The sequence below is a fragment of the Carcharhinus amblyrhynchos genome, chromosome 8, assembly GCF_965287045.1.
Source record: "Carcharhinus amblyrhynchos chromosome 8, sCarAmb.v2.hapA, whole genome shotgun sequence".
In the NCBI taxonomy this organism is placed as follows: Eukaryota; Metazoa; Chordata; class Chondrichthyes; order Carcharhiniformes; family Carcharhinidae; genus Carcharhinus; species Carcharhinus amblyrhynchos.
This window is the reverse complement of record NC_137331.1, coordinates 50347533-50368960: the sequence shown is the minus strand read 5'-3', so window position 1 is coordinate 50368960 and position 21428 is coordinate 50347533. Positions and strand designations below refer to the sequence as shown.

Here is a 21428-nt window from a genome sequence, read left to right as displayed (position 1 = left end):
CTGGGTGGCAGTGGGCCCCTCCCTTACCCCTCACTGATCTCAAGCAAAGTGGCAGTGGACCCCCCCCCTTCTCCCTCATTGATCTCAAGCAAAGTGGCAGTGGAACCCCCCCCTCCCCATCACTGATCACAGGCAGAGTACCAACGGACCCTCCTTTTTCCCCCTCCCCACCAGTCTCAAGCAGAGAACTATCAGATGCTTGGCGCTTACCTCCTCACAAATTGGAGTACCCAAATTGAACTTTTGTGGAGCATGTCTGTTTTGCACCGATTCTGGATGGGCAAACGTGGTGGCAAAGGGGGAAGTGCAGGTAAGGTTGGGCATGCAACCCATTAAGTCAATTTAAATGCATGCAAATTAAATTGATAAACTGCTTCAGGCACAGTCCCGATTGTGGCCATTTTCGGGCCTTAGCCAAGGGAAGAATCCATGCAGAGGCGAGTGCGGATCACACTACTCACCTCACGCCTGGCTTTGCAGCCGACAAGGGGTGCAACCTGATGGTAAAATCAGGCCCTATGGGGAAATTTAGCATAGCCAATCCTCCTAACCTGCACATCTTTGGACTGTGGGAGGAAACCTGAGCAGCCATAGGAAATCTACAGAGATGTGGAAGAACACGCAAACTCTACACAGACAGTCACTCAAGGCTGGAATCAAACTCATGTCCCTGGCACCGTGAGGCACAGTGCAAACCACTGTGCCGCCATAACTAATTATCTAATTGAAATCCCTTTCCTATATATAGGAGTTAACCCTTCTATTCACAACAACAATAAGGTTTTGTCAAACTGATGCTTTAAGTGTCACTTGTAAATGAGCAGGAAACCCACTGGGCTAGAAAATGGGCATTGTAATTGAAATGAAAAGCAGTGAATAGTGTCAAATGTAAACTATAGATTCATAAACTCGCAAAGAAAGATGAAAAAAATGGCCCTGATCTTTGGAGTCCTCACTCTTCAACTACAAACACAGCAGAGAGGGACTTCCAGCCATCAGGAACCAAGTATCTAGTATCTATCCCAAATCAAATTGTGGATCATTCCAAAGGGAGGTCCACATCTGTACAAATGTAATGGATGTGCCCCAGTTGTCAAATGAAAAATTACAGCAGTATTTAAAATTCTAATAACTGAGGGAGTAGTTCATGTTTTATTTTTCATCAAAGGAAATATTTGTTTTTTATGTAAATGAATTAATGAGTTTGATTAGTCAATTGTTTACAATTTACATAGGTGAATTGTTGCAGTTGCTGCTGTGTGGAGGGACCTGGGTGTCCTTGTGCATGAATCACAAAAAGTTGGTTTGCAGGTTCAGCAGGTAATTAAGAAGCCAAATGGAATTTTGCCCTTCATTGCTAGAGGGATGGAGTTTAAAACAGGGAGGTTATGTTGTAGCTGTATAAGGTGCTGGTGAGGCCACACCTGGAGTACTATGTATAGGTTTTTTCTCCTTACTTAAGAAAGGATGAATTGGCACTGAAGGTGGTGCAGAAGAGATTTACTAGGTTGATTCTGAAGTTGAGAGAGTTAGTTAATGAGGAGAGACTAAGTAGACTGGGACTATACTCCTGAAATTTAGAAGAATGAGGGGGGGATTCTTATAGAAACATATAAGATTATGAAGAGAATAGATAAGGTAGAAGCAGGGAGGTTGTTTCCACTGGTGGGTGAAACTAGAACTAGGGGACATTGCTTCAAAATAAGGGGGACCAAATTTAGGGCTGAGTTGAGGAGGAACTTCTTCACCCAAAGGGTTGTAAATCTGTGGAATTCTCTGCCCAGTGAAGCAGTTGAGGCTACCTAATTGAATGTTTTTAGGGCAAAGATAGATACTTGAATAGTAAAGAAATTAAGGGTTATGGTGAGCGGATGGGTAAGTGGAGCTGAGTCCACGAAAAGATCAGCCATGATCTTATTGAATGGCAGAGCAGGCTTGAGGGGCCAGATGGCCTATTCCTCCTCCTAGTTCTTATGCTAGTTCTTATGTCCCTCTTACCTGTGCCAGTTAGTTAGTGTCATCATAACGTACATGGAGGCCAGAAACAGTATAAAGTGGAAAAATGAGTAACTGTAATGAACCCCTTCCTTTTCGTTGTCCTGAAAACGATGCACTTCCTCACAGCCTTCTTGTATTGATACACTTTCTAAAGATCCGGTGTCTGGATTATTGATGGAGTGGCTTTGCCTCTGTGTGCAGCTGCTTTTCCTAATGCTAACAAAACGAAACATCAATAGAATTAGTTTAAAAATCAATGGTTCTCAGTTTTAATAAACTGTGACTCTAAAATTTGTCAATAGGGACTTAGGAACATTGTAAAGTACAAATTGGAAAAGGATGCAGTCCATCTGACAGGTCCCAGACCTTTCTATTCTCCACACCCTTATATATCTCATTAATGTTCCTCTAACATTTTTAAATTTTTAAATCCCTTGCTGGACAGTCTGATAGCCACGTTCATTATCTATTTGCATAAATCACTTAAAACTCATACCTTTCTCTTCAGTGTGAGCCAGTATGTTCCAGTTCAATGGTTTAAGGCAATTTTAGACCTATGATTGAGGTGCAATGTATCTGTTCCCTTGGGATTCTTGAATATTTGAAGAACATCTCCCCTGAGTCTCCTCTCCCCCAAAATAAAAAACGTTAATCTCCTCTAACCGAGTTAACGGTTAAGTTATGACCCTTTCCTGTGCTGCCCCCAGCACCAGGATGTCCTGCTTGTAACACTGCACCAATTGTCAAGGTGTGGCTGTTCCAGTGTCTTGTCACCTTCTAGATTACATTCCAAGTAGTGATCTTAGACACAAATTGAAATTTAAGATAGATCCTGGCAGAATTAATAATTTTAAACCAGAGATCAGTAGATTTTCACTAACCAAGGCTATTAAGAGATGTGAAGCTGAGGTGGGTGAAAGGAGTTAGGATACAGATAATTCCAGATCTTACTGAATAGCACGAACAGGCGTGCAGGGCTGAATACCCTCTTCTGCAACTCTGAAATACGTTAATAAGGGCTGAGGAACATTTTAAAAAATTTATTACTGTCACAAGTTGGCTTACATTAACACCACAATGAATTATTGCGAAAATCTGCTTGTCGCCACATTCCAGCAACTGTTCAGGTACACCGAGAAGGAATTAGGTGCTAATGCACCTAATGTCTTTTGGACTGTGGGAGGAAACCGGAGCACCTGGAGGAAGCCCACACAGACATGGGGAGAATGTGCAAACTTCGTAGAGATAGTGACCCAATGCTGGGAGTTGAACTCGGAGTCCCTGATGTCATGAGGCAGCAGTGCTAACCACTGTGCTACCATTCAGCCCTTAGGACAGTGCAAGTTAGAAAATGATGCAGTCCATCTGACAGATCACATAACTTTCTATCATGCATACCCTCATATATCTCACAACTGTCTTTCAGTAAGAATGGGACTCTGCACATACTGGCTTCCACAAATAGGTTGTATTTCAGTTTAACATTTGTTAATTAGGAAGATGCATTCTGTCCTAATATTAAAAGTTGCTTGCAGCTCACTGAAATAAAATTTGCTGTAAAATCCAGGTGATAAGAGATTAGTACTGGAGCCTAATCATATCTTTGGGCTTCAGTTCAACACTGGAAGGCTACAAGTGTTGAGGTGCAAGCAAATTTAGAACTATCTATAGAAATCACTAAAAGTTAGTGGGCAGCAGTGAAAAATAAAAGTGTATTCAAACACAAGGAGGTACAAGTTACACTACAATTGAATAAAGCTTTGCTGAGACCAGTTTGGATCATTGCACTTCACAAAATATACATTGGCCGTGAGGGGGTACAGTCAGATTCTTCAGAATGATACAAGAACTAAAAGGGTTAAATTGTGAGGGCAGGTTGCACAGGCATACTCGGAGGCCCTTAAGTATAGCAGAATAAGATGTGATCTAATTAAGATGTTTTGAAGGATTGCATAGGCAAGATAGAGATGTTTTTCTCCGTTGGGGTGTCCGGAAAGACATTTCCCTTACAACCTTGAAATTAGAATTAGGCCATTCTGGAGTAAGAACAGGAAGAACTTTTTCACACAGAAGCACTGATAACTTGGAATTCACTCCCCAAAATCCTATTCAGCCTACAGCATAGAGTCATAGAGGTGTACAACATGGAAACAGGCTCTTTGGCCCAACTTGTCCATGCCACCTTTTTTTTAAACCTCGAAGCTAGTTCCAGTTGCTTGCATTTGGCCCACATCCCTTTATACTCATTTTACCCATGTAACTCTCTAAATGCTTTTTAAAAGACAAAATTGTACCCGCCACTATTACTACAGCTTGTTCCAGACAGTCACCACCCTCTGTGTGAAAAAATTGTCCCTCTGGACCCTTTCGTATCTCTTCCCTGTCATCTTAAACCTATGCCCTCTAGTTTTAGACTCCCCGACCTTTGGGAAAAGATATTGACTATCTAGCTGATCTATGCCCCTCGTTATTTTATAGACCTCTATAAGATCACCCCTCAGCCTCCTACGCTCCAGAGAAAAAAGTCCCAATCTATCCAGCCTCTCCTTATAACTCAAACCATCAAGTCCCAGTAGCATCCTAATAAATCTCTGCTGCACTCTTTCTAGTTTAATAATATCCTTTCTATAATAGGGTGACTAGAACTGTACACAGTATTCCAAGTGTGGCCTTACCAATGTCTTGTACAACTTCAACAAGACATCCCAACTTCTGTATTCAATGTTCTGACCGATGAAACCAAGCATGCTGAATGCCTTCTTCACCACTCTGTCCACCTGTGACTCCACTTTCAAGGAACTATGAACCTGTACCTAGATCTCTTTGTTCTGTAACTCCTCCCGATGCCCTACCATTAGCTGAGTAAGTCCTGCCCTGGTTCCATCTACCAAAATGCATCACCTCACAGTTATCTAAATTAAACTCCATCTGTCATTCGTCAGCCCACTGGCCCAATTGATCAAGATCCCGTTGCAATCGGAGATAAACCTTCTTCACTGTCCAATCTTGGTAACATCTACAAACTTACTAACCATGCTTCCGATATTCTCATCCAAATCATTAATATAAACGACAAGTAACGGTGGGCCCAGCATCGATCCCTGAAGCACGTTGCTGGTCACAAGTCTCCAGTTTGAAAAACAATTCTCTACAGCCACCCTCTGGCTTCTGTCATCAAGCCAATTTTGTATCCATTTAGCTACCACACCCTGGATCCTGTAAGATTTAACTTTATCAACAACCTACCATGCAGTACCTTGTCAAAGGCCTTGCTAAAGTCCATGTAGACAACATCAACTGCGCTGCCCTCATCTGCCTTCTTTGTTCCCCTTCAAAAAATTCAATCAAATTTGAACCTTCTAGAACTGTTAGAGTTTTATTAGGTCTCAGCAGTATATAGAACGAAGGTGTGTAGAGTTGAGATTCTGATCAGCCATGGTCTAATTGAATGTAGAATAGGTTTGAGGGGCTGAATGGCCTCCTCTTGGTCCTTGCTCATAATAAGGTCAGTTTGACACTTTTGCCAAATTCTTGCTGCTGTTCTCGCCGGTGGGAACTTACGATCCCACCAATGGCACACCCCCACCTTGGGTTTCCTGGTGAGGGGTGCATTAAAAGGGAAGGCCCATTGATAACAACGGAACAATAAGATTCCACTGCCAGTGAGTGGCATGTCGCTTCCTGTCACCGTGAAACATGCCACAGAGGGAGAAAAATCCAGCCCCTTGATAATGCTGATTAACATGTTGCTAGGGGAAGTAGCGGTAATGTCACTGGAGTAATGATCATGGGTTCAAACCCTACCATGGCAGCTGGTGGAATTTAAATTCAATTAAGTAAATCTGGAATTAAAAAGCTAGTCTCAGTAATGGTGGCCATGCAACTATCATCAATTGTTGTAAATCCCATCTGATTCACTAATGTCCTTTAGGGAAGGAAATCTGTCGTCCTTGCACTGTCTGGCCTACATGTAACTCCAGGCCCACAATAACATGTTTGACTCTTAACTGCCCTCTGAAATGAACAAGCAAGGACAATTCAAGATGGGCAATAAATGCTAACCTTGTTAGTGATGACCACGTCCCATGAAAAAATAAAATGACACAAGAGTGTTGGTGTAATCAAGTTTTTTTTATTAGTGTCACAAGTAGGCTTATATTAACACTGCAATGAATTTGCTGTGAAAATCCCTGGGTTGCCAAACTCTGGCACCTGTTTGGGTACACTGTGAGAATATTTAGCATGGCCAATGCACCTAACCAGCATGTCTTTCGGACTGTGGGAGGAAATCAGAGCATCTAGACAGTGACCCAAGCCGGGAATCAAACTCAAGTCCCTGGAGCTGAGGCAGCAGTGTTAGCTACTTTGCCACTGTGCCACCCCTATAGCACAGTATAATGGAAATATGTGCATAGCAGTAATAATGTGGCAAGAAAAATCTGGTCAAACTAGTATTTATGGTTACCTCAAATATAAGATGCAAATAAGGAATAATGCCAAGCCAGCAATGCACTGGCCATCCCACCGCAATCCTGCATTTGAAGCATTGATTGTGTTCACAGTATTGTTGTCAAAATCAGTGCTGGGAAATGTCCGTTCAAAAAAGCTCATCATATTGGAATTACACTTGTCATCTGAAAGCAAAACACAAAATGAAGAAGGTTTACTCTTACTGCAGAGTAAAATATAACTTTTAATCTTCATCAAAAATAAATTATTTCATGGTTGTTAATGATTCCATAATTAATGTATTCTATCCAGAAGCAATTTTTTTTGTTACAGAGTTTATTATAGTTGTATTTGTATAGCAATAAATCTCTTTTCCAGCTTCAATACCAAGGTATCAACCAAAGAGGTCAGAATACATTTATAAAAAGCTTAATTACAAATAATACCTTCTGACATAGACTTTTTTTTGTTATAATTATGTCCCTTGGAAAATGATTTGGTTGTTATTATGCATTAGGGCTTAGGGGCAGTCGTCACCCTGACCATGCCAGAACCAATGCCCTGGTAATTGGGTAACAGAGTGGGAAAAAGGGCTTTAGTCAAACTGGAAGGGAGGTAGAAGGAGGCAGAGAAATACATATGAGGAGATGTGATAAATTAAAGAGGAATGAAAAGGGAATAGGGCAAGGTAGAGATATGGGTAATGATGAACAGTCTGTGGCAAGAAGGGAAGGGACACAACAACTTAACACAACACCAGCAGATAAGGCCAGAGTTTGCAAGAATGGTAAAAAGACTGAATTAAAGACAACATCCGGGGTTCTCCCAAAAAAAAACAAAAGTTCAACGGGCGGAAAAATGGGAGAATTTCCCACCTATGTTTTGGGTGAACTTAGCTGAATGCATCTCCGATACTCTCTGCATCACAGAGTGCCTCAGAATGATTCACTCTGGGGTGGGGCCTCATCCGCTGGAGAGGGTCGCAGCAGAGTGCTGAGTGGGCCATTGCGCGTGCGGCGATCTGTCAGTGAGGAGATTGGCACATGTGCATTGAACCCCCATCACTGGCCTCCTGACGCTGGCCTCCCCCTCACAAATCACTAGCCTCAAGACTCAGTCACAGGCCTCCCCAGCCCCCCACTGATTGCCAGCCTACCGGACCCCACAGTGGGCCAGCCCTGATTTTCCCCCCACCATGGCCATCTTCGATCCCCCCTCCCCCTGACCAGCGCCAATCAACCTCTCACTCCTCCCTCACCGATGGCAGCAGGTTCCCCCCACCATGATCACCGCCCCAATAGGTCCCTCCCCCCAGTATGTCCCAACCCCCTCTGACCCTACACCTTGGCACCGCCCGATGGGCACTGCCAGGGTATTCCTTGGGTGCTGACAGGATGCCAGGCTGACAGCAGGCTGGCACTGCCCTTTGGACAGCCCCCATTGCTGACTTCTGTCACCACCAGTGGGGTGAGTACGCCAGTTCCCCGGTGGTGGGGAGCAGTTGAAAACCCCACTGATCAGAACTCTCCCAGTTTGTGGGGGGGGGATATTCCAGCGGGTCTGGAGGCTACCATCCTGGGCTCATTAATCATATACAAATAGGGCCTTGGAGACTCACAATTGGACACTGGTTGCTATAATGGGTACGACGGGTTCTTGAGAAACATGAAGAAAGACAAGTCCCCGGGGCCTGATGAGAAATACCCGAGAATACTGAGAGAGGTGGGGAGAAAATTGCTGGGGCCTTGAGAGAAATCTTTGTATCCTCACTGGCTACAGGGGAGGTCTCAAAGGATTGGAGAATAGTCAGTGTTATTCCTTTGTTTAAGAAGGGTAGCAAGAATAATCCAGGTAATTACGGGCTGGTAAGTCTTACATCAGTGGTAGGGGAATTATTGGAGAGGATTATTCGAAACAGGATTTATTCCCACTTGGAAATAAGTGGACATATTAGTGAGAGGCAACATGGTTTTGTGAAGGGGAGGTTGTGTCTCACAAAATTGATCGAGTTTTTTGAGGAAGTGACAAAGATGATTGATGAGGGTAGGGCAGTGGATGTTGTCTACACGGACTTCAATAAGGCCTTTGACAACGTCCCTCAAACCAGACTGGTGCAGAAAATGAAGTCGCATGGGATCAGAGATGAGCTGGCAAGGTGGATTCAAAATTGGCTCGGTCAAAGAAGACAGAGAGTAGCTGAGGAAGGCTGTGTTTCTGAATGGAGGGCTGTGACAAGTGGCATTCCTCAGGGATCAGTGCTGGGACCTTTGCTGTTTGTAATATATATAAATGATTTGAAGGGAAATGTAACTGGATTGATTAGTAAATTTGTGGACAACACAAAGGTTGGTGGATTTGAGGATAGCGATGAGGACCATCAGAGGATACAGCAGGACGTAGATCAGTTGGAGACTTGGGCAGAGAGATGGCAGATGGAGTTTAAACCAGACAAATGTGAGGTAATGCATTTTGGAAGGTCTAATATAGATAGGAAATATACAATAAATGGCAGAACCCATAAGAGTATTGATAGGCAAAGGGATCTGGGTGTACGGGTACACAGATCACTGATTGGCAATGCAGGTAGAGAAGGTAGTCAAGAAGGCATACGGCATGCTTGCCTTCATTGGTATTGAGTTTAAAAATTGGCAAATCATGTTGCAGCTTTATAGAATCTTAGTTAGGCCACACTTGGAATATAGCGTTCAATTTTGGTCGCAACACTACCAGAAAGATGTGGAGGCTTTGGAGAGGTTACAGAAAAGATTTACCAGGATGTTGCCTGGTATGGAGGACATTAGCTATGAGAAGAGGTTGGAGAAACTTGGTTTATTCTCACTGGAATGACAGAGGTTGAGGGGGCGACCTGATAGAAATCTACAAAATTTATGAGAGGCATGGACAGAGTGGATAATCGGAAGCTTTTTCCCAGGGTGGAAGAGTCAATTACTAGGGGGCACAGGTTTAAGGTGCAAGGGGCAAGGTTTAAAGGAGATGTACGAGGCAGATTTTTTACACAGAGGGTGGTGGGTGCCTGGAACTCGCTGCCGGGAATCATAGTGGAAGTGAATACAGTAATGGGTTTTAAGGGGTGTCATTACAAATACATGAATAAGATGGGAATAGAAGGTCCCAGGAAGGGCAGGGGGTTTTACTTAAGTTGGGCAGCATGGTCGGTGCAGGCTTGGAGGGCTGAAGAGCCTGTTCCTGTGCTGTAATTTTCTTTGTTCTTGTTCTTTGTTCTTTAAAAGTTCCCCCTGATGTTTCCCCTTGCCCCGCTACACTACTCGAGCAGCATAGCGGGCCGAGAGAATCTCGGCCAACATATCTGAACATGTTCCGCATTCATATCAAAACAGATTGCTGATGACACAAAGGTAGAAAGTAAAGTAAGTTGTCGAGGGATTTAAAGAGCCAAGAAAGCTTTGTGAACAGCTTAAGTGGGTGGGTAAAAATTTGCTAGATAGAGTAAAACATAGGAAAATGTGAGCTTAGGATCACTTAGGCAGGAAGAGTACAGGACAGTATATTATTTAAATGGAGAAACTGTAGAACTCTATGAATTGGTGGATTGTGTGTGCCTGGTACATGAATTTAGAACTATAAAAAGTTAAAGCCCAACAATAAAAGTGCTTATGTTTGGAAACACATGCCACAACCTATATTATGATGAAAAGGCAGCTTCAAAAATAAAAGAGATCGTGTGACAAAAATAACAAGCACAAGTGGAAAAGTGTGAAAGCAAGGCAAGCATAGGGTTTTCCAAATTACTCCTCAGGGAGAAATGGGTCCACAGTCCTTGTGCAGAATGGACCTGTCTCTTACACTGAGCAGACCTCAGGTGACATTATTTGGAGGAGACATGGAGACCAGTTACTGGCTGGAAAAACAAGTCCATTAACATTGGAGCCTGTTGAGAATTCAGTTTCAGCCTTACCCAAGTCAGGGCTTTCCTGTGACCCCTACACCATTAGACGCTATTGAGAAATCACCGTCTGTTCAGGCGCACGGACAACCTCCAATTCCTGTGACACCAGTTAAACCAGTCACCACTGACATCAGCGTGAAGCTGAAAATGCCAGAGGTTTGCCATCAACCATTCTGAGAGTGATGATCTCCAGGCCACCTGAATTTATATCAGTGACTAATCCATTGACTATTGTTCATGTTGAACTAGTTTTGGGCATCTTCAAATTAAAGGGCACCTTTGCTCCTTTTGGCTCACCACAGAGCCCTGCTGTAGTAATAACTGCAAGGAAGTGATGTAATGCAATGTAGAGTGCATAACAGAGAAGCAGCAGGTGTGAGAGAGAACACACCACAATAAAGTTACATGTCATTTATCGGCTGTTCCTGAGTGCCATTCTCCAAATACAAAAGTCTCCTTACTTAAGAAAGCACATAATTGCATTAGAAGCTATTCAAAGAAAGTTAACATGATTCCTGGGATGAAGGGTTAATCTTGTGAGGAAAGATTAGCAGGTTGGGCCCATAGCCTCAAATTTTTAATTATCTTTGTGAAGTTTTCTAAATTTCCCTCCCTGAAGTCAGAAACAAAATACCTGTTCAACACCATTGCCATTTCTTCGTTTTCTATTATCAACTCCCCAGATATACTCTCCACGGGACCAAAACTAACTTCAGTTACTCTTTTCCTACTCAAATACTTGTGGAAATTGTACTATCTGTTTTTTAAATTATTAGCTAGCTTTTTCTCATACTTTGCTTTCTGCTTCTTTATTATAATTTTAGTAATTCTTTGCTAGCTCTTAATGTCTGTTCAATTCTCTGACTACCTATCACTAATCTTTACAGATTTGTGCAATATTTTTTTCAACTTAGTACAATCTTTGACCTCCTTATTTAGTCATGGATGATGTATCCTTCTCAAATAGCCTTTTTCTTTCTCACAGGGGTTAATTTTTGCTGAGAGTTTTTAAATATCTTCATGAAATTCTGCCACGGCCTTTCAACCTAGTTTCCCAGTTCACTATGACCAGCTCTGTCTTCTATACCCTGATAGTTATCTGTATTTAGGTTAAAACATAGTCATGGTCTGACACTTCTTGCTTTTAAACTGAACATGAAATTCTATCATGTTGTGATCAATATCACTGTGAGGCTCTTTTGCCCTGAGGTCATTCATTAATTCTGTCCCATTGGATAGCCTGTTCCCAAAACACTCATTTCCCAGGCTACCTTTGTCAATCCAATTCACCCACCCTATATGTAGATTAAAGTCACCCTTGATTATAGCAGTTCCCTTCTTACATGCTTCATTAATGACTTCCTGTCTGCTCTGTCCTACAGTGTAACTACTGTTGGAGGCCTACAAACTACTCCCACAATTGACTTCTTGTCTTTAGATTCCTCATCTCTACCCAAACTGATTCTACAACCTGATCTTTCAGGCTAAGGTCATCTCTCACTACTGAACTATTGCTATCCTTAGTTTACAGAGCCACCCCACCACCTTTTCCAAGGTTCCTGTCATTCCAACATGTCCAATATCCTTCAACATTTAGGTCCCAGCCTTGGTCACCTATGTCTCTGTAATGCTTATCAGGTCATGTATATTTACTTCTATCTGTGCTAACAATTCATCCCTTTAGTTACAAATGCTGTGAGCATTCACATATGGAGCGTTAAACTCTGATTTTGCATTTTTTCAATTTTTGGCCTTAGCAACTGATGCTTTCTTATGATCATGATTATGGCCCTTCCTGTTACTCTCTGGCAATCATTACCCAAATTGCTGCCCTGCTCTATTACTCTGTTGTTTTGCTTTTCTATATTTCCTCGCACTTGATCTCTTCATGCTCCCCACCCCATTTAAAGCACGTCTACCACTCTAGTTATATAATTCATCAAAACACTGGTCTTAGCACAGTACAAATGTAGAAAATCACAATGGTACAACTCCCACTTTCCCCAATACTGGTGCCCATGTCCCATGACTTGAAACCCATTTCTCCCACACCAATCCTTGAGCAAAGTATTCATCTCCCTAATCTTATTTACCTTACACCAATTTGCTTGTGGTTCAGATATACAGAGAATATTACTCTTGAGGTTCTGCTTTTTAGTTTAGCTTCTTATTGCTCATATCCTTCAGCAGTAACTCTTTCTTAGTCCTCCTCAGTTGTTGATTCCTATGTGGACCACAACAATTGGATCCTCCCTTCCCCATTGCAAATTCCACTCCAGACCAAAGCAGGGCAGGGGGTTGGTTCCCTGGGTCGCAGGAGAAATCTCAGTCATTGGCCAGAGAGCACACGTGATCTGTGGCATATTAAAGATGGTGGGTGGGGGTGATAGTGGTTGGGGGCAAGGCGAATGGCAGATCCAGCGTGGGGGGTTGGAGAGGGTGAATGCACCATGTGAGTCCCACAAGATCTCTTGTTAAAGGCATTTACCTCAGATACCATCCCAGTGAAGCCACCCTTATTCTGCCAAGTTTCCTGTGGTCTGGAAAACCCAGCTGCCTGCGGTTAAAAATGAAGTGACTGTTAAAATGAAGCAACACAGCCTCATTATAATGTTTAAATGATTGACTCACTTCCAGTGAGTGGGAAAATCATCTGTTCCCCATCACAGCATTGCTAAAACCAGCAGCAGGCAGATTTAAGAGGAGTTTGACACCTGTCCCAGATTCTTAGCATTTTCACTTTCAACATGACCCTGGCTCACCCATATTTAGGAATTCTGATTCAGCTTACGGTTTAAGATCTTTAGCCTCACCTCTTCATAGACCCTAACACATTTGGTCAAATTAATTTGATTTGATAGGATTAGCCATTGCAATAGCTTATGATAACTTTAATGATAATTAATGCCCCATTCTGGTTCATTACTTTCTTTTTAGTTCAACAAACGTTCACAAGAGATGCTGAATACTATATTGAACAATCAAAAAGACATTGCGATATTGGGTAAACTTCCAGGAAATCTCCAAGTGTGCATTATATTGGTATTGTGAAGTTGGGTAGGGTAATTGTAGATAGGAAGTTAGAATTTGGTATTTGTAAAATTGTAAAATGCAAGTACACAGAGAGCCCAAATTGAAACATTTGTATCAAAAGACCAAGCAGCAGTTTTACCAAGACAACAGGCTTTTGATTTTTTTGAATTTCAATCAGGTACCAAAAACCTATTAAATTTAAATCTGATGTTTTTGGAAACCCAGGTCCAATCCTATTGTGAGAAAATGGGTAGAGCAATTGCCACTTGCCGGAGCGAACAGCTCATAGCTCTCAGTTCTCAAGAGAGAGAGAATTGCTGGCTCTTATAGCGTCATCTATGACTTAGAGAAAGCACCACCTAGATAGCAAAGATACCAAAGAAGAACATAAGAAATAGGAGCAGGAGTAGGCCATCTAGCCCTTCGAGCCTGCCCCGCCATTCAATAAGATTATGGCTGATCTGTCGTGGCTCAGTTCCACATTCCCGCCCTCTCCCCATAACCCTTAATCCCCTTGCCTATCAAAAACCTATCAACCCGCGTCTTAAAAATATTTAGCGAGGCAGCCTCCACCACTTCAACGGGCAGAGAATTCCAGAAATTCACCACCCTTTGAGTGAAGAAATTCCTCCTCAACTCCGTTCTAAACCACCCCCCTTTATCTTGAGGCTGTGCCTCTAGTCCTACTGTCCTTTCTGAGCGGGAAGAGCCTCTCCACCTCAATCCTATCCATCCCATTCATCATCTTATATGTCTCCAGGTAGAAATTCCAGGTAGAAGAATCAGCAGAGAAATCCTAGAATTTTCCAGAAGACACAAAACCTGGTTGTAATTTAGAGAGTGACTAAATTCTACTTTGCTAATGAGGGGAATTGTATTTACATGAACAGCATACCATTGGAATCTTGCTTTATTTGGAAATAGTTAATAGAAGAGATTTATTTGGTTTGTTAGTAGTTTAGTTAATTTGTTCACTGTTAATTAGATAAATAAATTGTTGTGTTGAGTTTATAGTGTCAGTGATTTATTTTGTATTTAACCACTAAAAGTTGCTGAAGCGCAGGTCACACCATTTCACATACACTTTTTACAGATTAGAAGGTGAGGTACTCCTCTTTGGGTGTTTTGGTGTTAGTTCTCAAAGGGAGGATCCACCTCCACTTTATAACATTTGGTCAGCAATGGTGAGTCTACACTGTATTATGTACTTTATACAGCACTCACCTTTTATATCGCTCTTTTGTTTAGACACATGTAATGATGTGATTGTTCCCCCAAGTCACTGCCACTTCAAGAAAGCTGGCAAGGAATCTTGCAACTCAATCTACCAGACTATCTTTTTTTAAACTATCAAAGAGTTCCCAACAGGCAAAGCGCCAGCATAATTGTTGAGATTACAGGACTGAAAGATTTCCAGGGACTGTGGCTAGGGTTCAGAAAAAGCTCACCGACCAATGAAGACAGAAGTCTTGGCCCCATTTCCATCTCTGGCCATTTTTAGCTGAGTGGGTCAGGAGCCTCATACGTGGTTTAGAAGCCACTGGCATCATTGGAGAAGTGGGCATTTCAAAACTTCTGGAGTTTGCATTGAGGTGGCTGCATTTCGGCAGACTTCCAAAAGAGTGGGGACACGAACCAAGGATTGGAGGTGTGAAGGTATGGTAGATGGTGATAGGAGACAACAAGGGCATAGAGGCAAAAAGGATAAAAGAGGGTAAAGGAAAGAGAAGGATGAGGGAAGGGAGGAGTTAAAGGTGCTGTGAAGATGGTAGGGAGATGAGTGGAGTATGGAAGGGGAGGAGGTATGAAGGTAAAGGGGGTGTAAAGGGGAGGAGCAGGGAGAGTAAGGAGTGAAGGGGGTAAGGGTGAGGAGGAGCTTTGCACTGTCGGGTGGATAGTCTACCACCTTCCTTCCCACCCCCAACTTCATGCCCTTGATATTGGGAAGGCTCCCGCTAGGCCTTAACACCCACAGATCAGTTGAGGCCCTTAAGTGGCTAATAATTGGGCACTTAATGGCCTAAGTCTACCTCCAAGGCCAGAGTGCATTGATGGCAGAAGGCAGACAGGAACAAACAGCATTCTTTTTCAGTAAGTTTGCAGAAAGGGCAGGAAGGAAGGTGGGGGGGTTACCTCCTTTGCGGGTGCTCTGTGCACATCAGGGGCAACACCCCAAGTTGGTATGTCCACACCAGGCTTCAGCACCCCTCCCATCACCCTCTCGTATTCTTGTATTCTCATACTCCTCCACATACATTTGCATCTCCCCTCCATCCCCCAACCCCCTTGCCCCAATCCACAAACCTCTATCCCTTCCCATCCAAAACTGGGACTTATTTCTCTCTGACAGCCATGTCCTCTTGCAGTCCAAGAAGTGCCCACTACTGAGTTCAGGAGCTGCTAGGGCTGACCCTCCTGACTAGCTACAGCTCTCAAGGGTGGAACTTCCTTTGCCTCAGCGCTGGAAGTCCCACTCTCAGCTTGTTAAGGCTGCCTCCGGCATGTCATCACTGCATGTTATATCTGTCAAAATCAATTGCTTTGCGATCAACTTTACTTCTGATGAGGTAAGACCTTCCCTACCGCCCAACAACCTCTCCGTCCCTACCCACCCCCCACCCCACCCATGGAGTCTCTTATCACTATCGAAAAAATAATATTCTTCAAATAGAATATTATCTATATGGGTTCAGTGTGCAGGATTAGCAGTAATTATGAAGTTAGTACACTGCTGAAAAGACAGTTGCACCTTAATCAACAAGTGTAACTACTTCACAATTGCTACAGTGAGATTAATAGAGTAAACTCAATCGACTTCCGTGATTTTCAAATGGGGGGGTCGGAACAGCAAAGCCTGTGGGGAAGCACAGGATCACTGAACTAACTCCTGCATTCCTGGGTGGAATTTTCCAGCTTTGCCCACCAGTGAAATCTTCCTGCCCCCTCGAGGTCAATGAGGCCGGAAAATCCCTGCCTCTGTGTCACTCAGCGCGTGAGCGGACCCCCAGAGGGTGCTGTCAGTTCCAGTGGAGCAATGATTCAGAATGTTAACAGTTTAACTCTCATTTCAGCTGCAAAATCTGGGCCAAAACAAATTAATGGGCATCTATTAACCTTTCTGATGAAGGGTCATCAACTGGAAACATTATCTTCTCCACAGATGCTGCCTGACCTGCTGAGTATCGCCAGCATTTTTTGTTTTATTAACTGATAGTATTAATTTGCCATGAAGAAAACATCTATATCAATAAGAGGAAAATAATCTACTCACTTGGCTCATTTGTCATTGCCGACCAGGTAAGGTACATAATATACAGAGTGATGATGGAGGATTGAAGACCAGTGCAAAGCTGAAATTCCTGGAATTGAATACAATTCAATAAAGAATCTTAATTGTTTGTGAACAAGTAAATATATTTTTTAATGAAATCTAATAACTTAAGAAGCATACTTGATCATGAGGCTTTTTTTGCTGAATAACTTGTTAAACTTTCAGGTTCAGGCGAGAAAAACAATTTCAAATTACATTGGGTGTAACTTATTTTGCTCAAAGCATTGTTAAGCAGTGTAAAATTAAAGATAATAATGCAAATTAATGATTCCAAGTAGCACCAAGACATTTTCAAAGATTGCTTACATTAACTTTTCTAATTTTTTGAAATTTTCTGAAAACCAATTAATATTGCTAATCATTACTAAATAAAGCCAAAATGTACAACTTGCACAAGTTTAAACAATGCATATGCAGTTCTTATCATAACTTGAAGTATAAATCATTTTACAATGGCAGGGGCTCAGTGTAGCATGAGCTAAAATATTACAGTATGTCATTTCTCAAGATAAGAAATTGTACCTCTTTCCTAATCATTTTTCTTGCTTATTTCCCAGTTTTGTCACCACCTTTCTGCTTATTATCAACCTCTTTGTTGGGCTGCCACAGTTTTCTCATTGTTCTGTTTGCACAATGGTTTTTTTCTCATTCATTCTGCTTTGCTGTTTCTGTGAATCTCCACCCCTCAGTTCACTTTCATATCTTACCGGTGTTTATGGATCATGATATTTCATTAATGATATATCTAATGGGTGGAATTTTCCTGTCCCACCTGTCACGGGAATCGTCATGAGCAACGGCAGACTACACAAAGGTCCACTGACCTCGGGTTGCAATTTCTGGCCTTGGAGTAAGCACAGCTGGAAAATCTTGCCTAAAGTGTCTCCTATCTTTAAGAAGCCCAAATAGTCACTGGAAAATGGGGCTGAATTTTCACCATGAAGACAGGAAGCTCATATATACAATTTTGGCTTTGGGAATGTGAGGTTAGGGCATGATCTAGTTGGGTGTCCCTCCAGAGGCAGTTTGGAAGCAGTTATGGATATGGATGAATGATAAGGTATGCTGATTAGGAGACCCACCTCAGTTCTCTGAAATTTTGTCCCAGTTTATCAAAGGATGTTAGGCTCTTTGCCCACTCCCTCATGCCTCCTGATACCTTTGCTTATCTACTCAATATCCCTCTTACCTCATGCAACCTCCATGCTACCTTATACTTCCAACATTATTACCTTCATGCCACCTCATATACCCCAATATCATCTCCAAAGTCACTCACCCAGTATTAATTATGGATAGGCTTCAGGAGTCATGTGGAGATGAAAGAAAATTAAACTTATAATATTCTAAGAGAACTCTCACTGAAAACAATTTCCATTCATGAAACCAATTCAAAGATTTTAAATCACCTCAGATGCTCAAAAACCCCTAAAAGGAAGCTAATTGTCAATAGTTTCACAAAACTGTTAATTAAAATGTAAACTCTGCTCCTCTGCTGAGATAAGTTGTTTCTGAGCATTTGAAACTCAACCAAGCATTCATATTGGGCTCAGCTATTATAACAGCCACTTAGAAATTTCCATGGCCAGAGTGTAGCATTCAGCAATCGTGCTTCAGGTGAACTTGCTGATCAGGATCTGATCGTGGAGTTGGATGCTTAAGCTTCCCTTACAGGAACGCTGAGATAGAAAATTGGAAGATGTAACTCAGTATGCCACCTTTAATATTACTGGTGAGAAGTGATGTCACATTTTTATTATTCCTTTTGAGCTCCCTATTGTACAAGCACACACTAAAGAAACAGAATAAAACAGAACAGAAATGTAATAAATTCAACAACATCTCAAATATGACACATAAATGTGAAAACACTAACCCCAGTGTGTCCATTAATGCTCTAGGCGAGATAGCACCCTACACTCACGCACATTCCTATGATGTGCCCTCCTTGTTGCCTCGGAGGAGTTGGTGGCAGGCTGTCTAAATGGCAGTGGGGATCATGGTGGCTGACCTCATTGTGCAGGCATCCTTTGGAGCCCTTCTTCAAACACTAGCCTCTGTATCTCTGTATGGATAGCCATGGTCATTGGCAGCTGGGGAGCAGAAAATGACTCTGGTGGAGGGAGTGGAAAGGTAGAAGAAAGTGACAGTTCTGAGGAATGCTCATTACGTTCACTCTCCTCAGAGACCTCTGCAGGTCTACACTGGCCTTCAGGCAGGGTTATTGGGACTGGCTGCTGGTACCCAGCAGTCGCACAATCCAACAACCATTGTTGGGCCAACATTGTGATCATCATTTTAAGAGTATGTAGCTTCTCCTGTTTCCTATGCATGTCAGCAGTCACACCTTTCAGTGGATTGATCCTGGCCAGTGAGGGAGTTTTGCACCCTTTCCTGGTTGGGACTCCTGTGTCCACTCTGAATATTGCTGCATGTGTTTCTCCACATGATCAGCCGATCTCTCACATTCAGAGCTCACGTGGTTGAGTCCCAGGCACAATGTGGAGCTCATGGTGGCTCACAATTGGATTCCTCCAATCGCATTACCAGAGCACTCACTACGTCAGGGAACTCTGCTGGATGGTTGCACATTTGTTTCTGATTGGACAAATACTGTGCCCCAAAAGCTAAATTCTGAGGCTCAGTACAGCAGTGCCACAACTTTCCATCCTCCTCCGACAGGGACTGAGTGCAGATGTCTCTGATTCTGACACCTCCTCCTGCACACTGGTACGGTGATTTTCACCTTGTGCTAATGACTAAATGTGTGCTACCTCCCTCCAATCTGCTTGTATCTGTATTGTTACAGTGTGGACTAGAATGGTTGTGTGTCTACTGACATCTCTTCCTCCTCTTGATGCTTGAGGGATGGTCTGAACTGATGGGAAACAGCAAGCAGAGCTGGGACCTGTGAAACACAAAATGAGATATTTACGTACAGCCCTTCTCATTGTGTAAGTACACTCTGATGTTGCCTTAACCATGTTTGCTCTGCCCATATGGCACAATCCCATCATTGCCCTCATGCTCATGCCAATATTCCATTGTGCTCAGCAAAGTAACAGCATAATCTCCACCATTTCCACCAAGTGCCAAGCAATCTCAACATTTCTTTTCTCACTTGCTACTGGAGATTCACCATCACCAACAGACAGTTACCTAGAGATCTCCATAGTCAACTGCCCCATTAAGCACTTGGGCTTCAGGTACGCTGACCCACCCCTAGCCCCGGCCATCACCTTTACATTCTTGTCCCTTCTGGTCTGCAACCAAAACATGAATTAATTTATGTTACCCTCATGTATAGTATATGTGGTGGTACTACTTTTCATTGCACCCATGCACCACAGTGGCTAACTATGCTGCTTACACATAAAAAAAATCTCAATGCAGAAGCAGATTTTGCACTTTAACTTCCAAACACAGATGTGATCCTTCCCTTTGACTTCTGTGTCTACGAGCCAAGCTACTCACCTTGCAAGAACGCAATAGGTCACTGAATTTACCGGATCCACAATCTCTGGAGATCTCCAGGGGTGCTCACCACTGCTGCAATCTGAATCCGTGCATTCTTGGTTGCAGCAGGTGGTTTGTGTTGGCTAACGGACATATGATCTCCTTTTTCCTCTGGGCCTTCTCTACCAAGAGCTGCAGGTCCCAGTCAGAATAGCATAGGGCAGCTGACCCATCTCTTCCAAAGTAGCAATAAATCAATTAGTGAAAGTGTAAGGTGAAAGAGTCATGAGCAACTCAGAATACGTTGCTGTAGTTCACTTCTAAACGTAACATACACTATTTGCATTATCTCATCTTATTAAGTGATTGAGAGAAGGGCTTTGCACCTATGCTTGGGGCTGTGTATGTTGCAGTGACATGTGCAAGGTGACATGTTGTGCTCAACCACATTGTACTGAACCAATGTTGTTCATTTATCCACTGAATCTAGCGAGCTTACTAAAGCACTGCATTTCACCTTAATCAAGTAGTGGTGGTGAGGCGTGCCACCTCCGTGGCTGTGTCTTGAGAATCCATTCAATAGCTTCAGCACGTTTTTGATTAGGAAGTATCAATGACAAATCTGCCATAGGGAAAGCCCACGATGGGTCATCCATTCTGGATAATCTGTTTACAACAATGACAGCTTTGACACTCACCTGAAAACTCAAAGCTCAGAATTTTCAGTATTCAAGAATTACTACTCAGACCAGCAACTCTGAGATGCTTTCTGTATGAGCTTAGTCAATCAGCCCCCAACCACACCCCGTTGCCCCCAACCACACCCCATTGCCCCCAGCCAAAAATCAGAACTGTGGATGGCCATTTTTAAAGGTCAGGTTGTTAGAGCCAGGAATTCTCCTGTTGTTGCGTACCCAACCCAGAAGCAAAAGTCTGGTTTTCAACAGCACGCTTCCTGAATATTTCTGAGAAGCCGTACTTATGGAGAGTACACTTCTCCAGACTGGCTGCTGCTGATCTTTGAAACCCCCTCAAACAAGGAGTGCTACCTGTGCTGGGCCAAGTGGTCATGTTTCAACAGTGCTGGAAATATATTTTTACCACAGGCTCGTTCCGAGATGCTTATAGGGTCATCTCTACCCGTCTGCAATGCACAATTATATCAAGCAGGCCCCTTCCCTATGAATGCCAGCAATCACAGATGGTCTGGGATTTTCAATACTAGACAGGAGG

At 42.8% G+C, this 21428-nt stretch overlaps 1 protein-coding gene across 1 annotated transcript in view; it reads right to left on the bottom strand.

The window, feature by feature from the left end:
* The window catches only part of LOC145346991 (serine incorporator 1-like), a 64543-nt gene that overhangs the window by 2878 nt on the left and 40237 nt on the right, over positions 1–21428 (bottom strand). Inside the window, exons 7-9 of the mRNA XM_080194879.1 lie at positions 16680–16767; positions 6464–6632; positions 1999–2214 (exon numbers count right to left, since the gene is read on the bottom strand). Of these exons, the coding sequence (XP_080051005.1) occupies positions 1999–2214; positions 6464–6632; positions 16680–16767 (473 nt within the window). The remainder of the gene's footprint in view (positions 1–1998; positions 2215–6463; positions 6633–16679; positions 16768–21428) is intronic.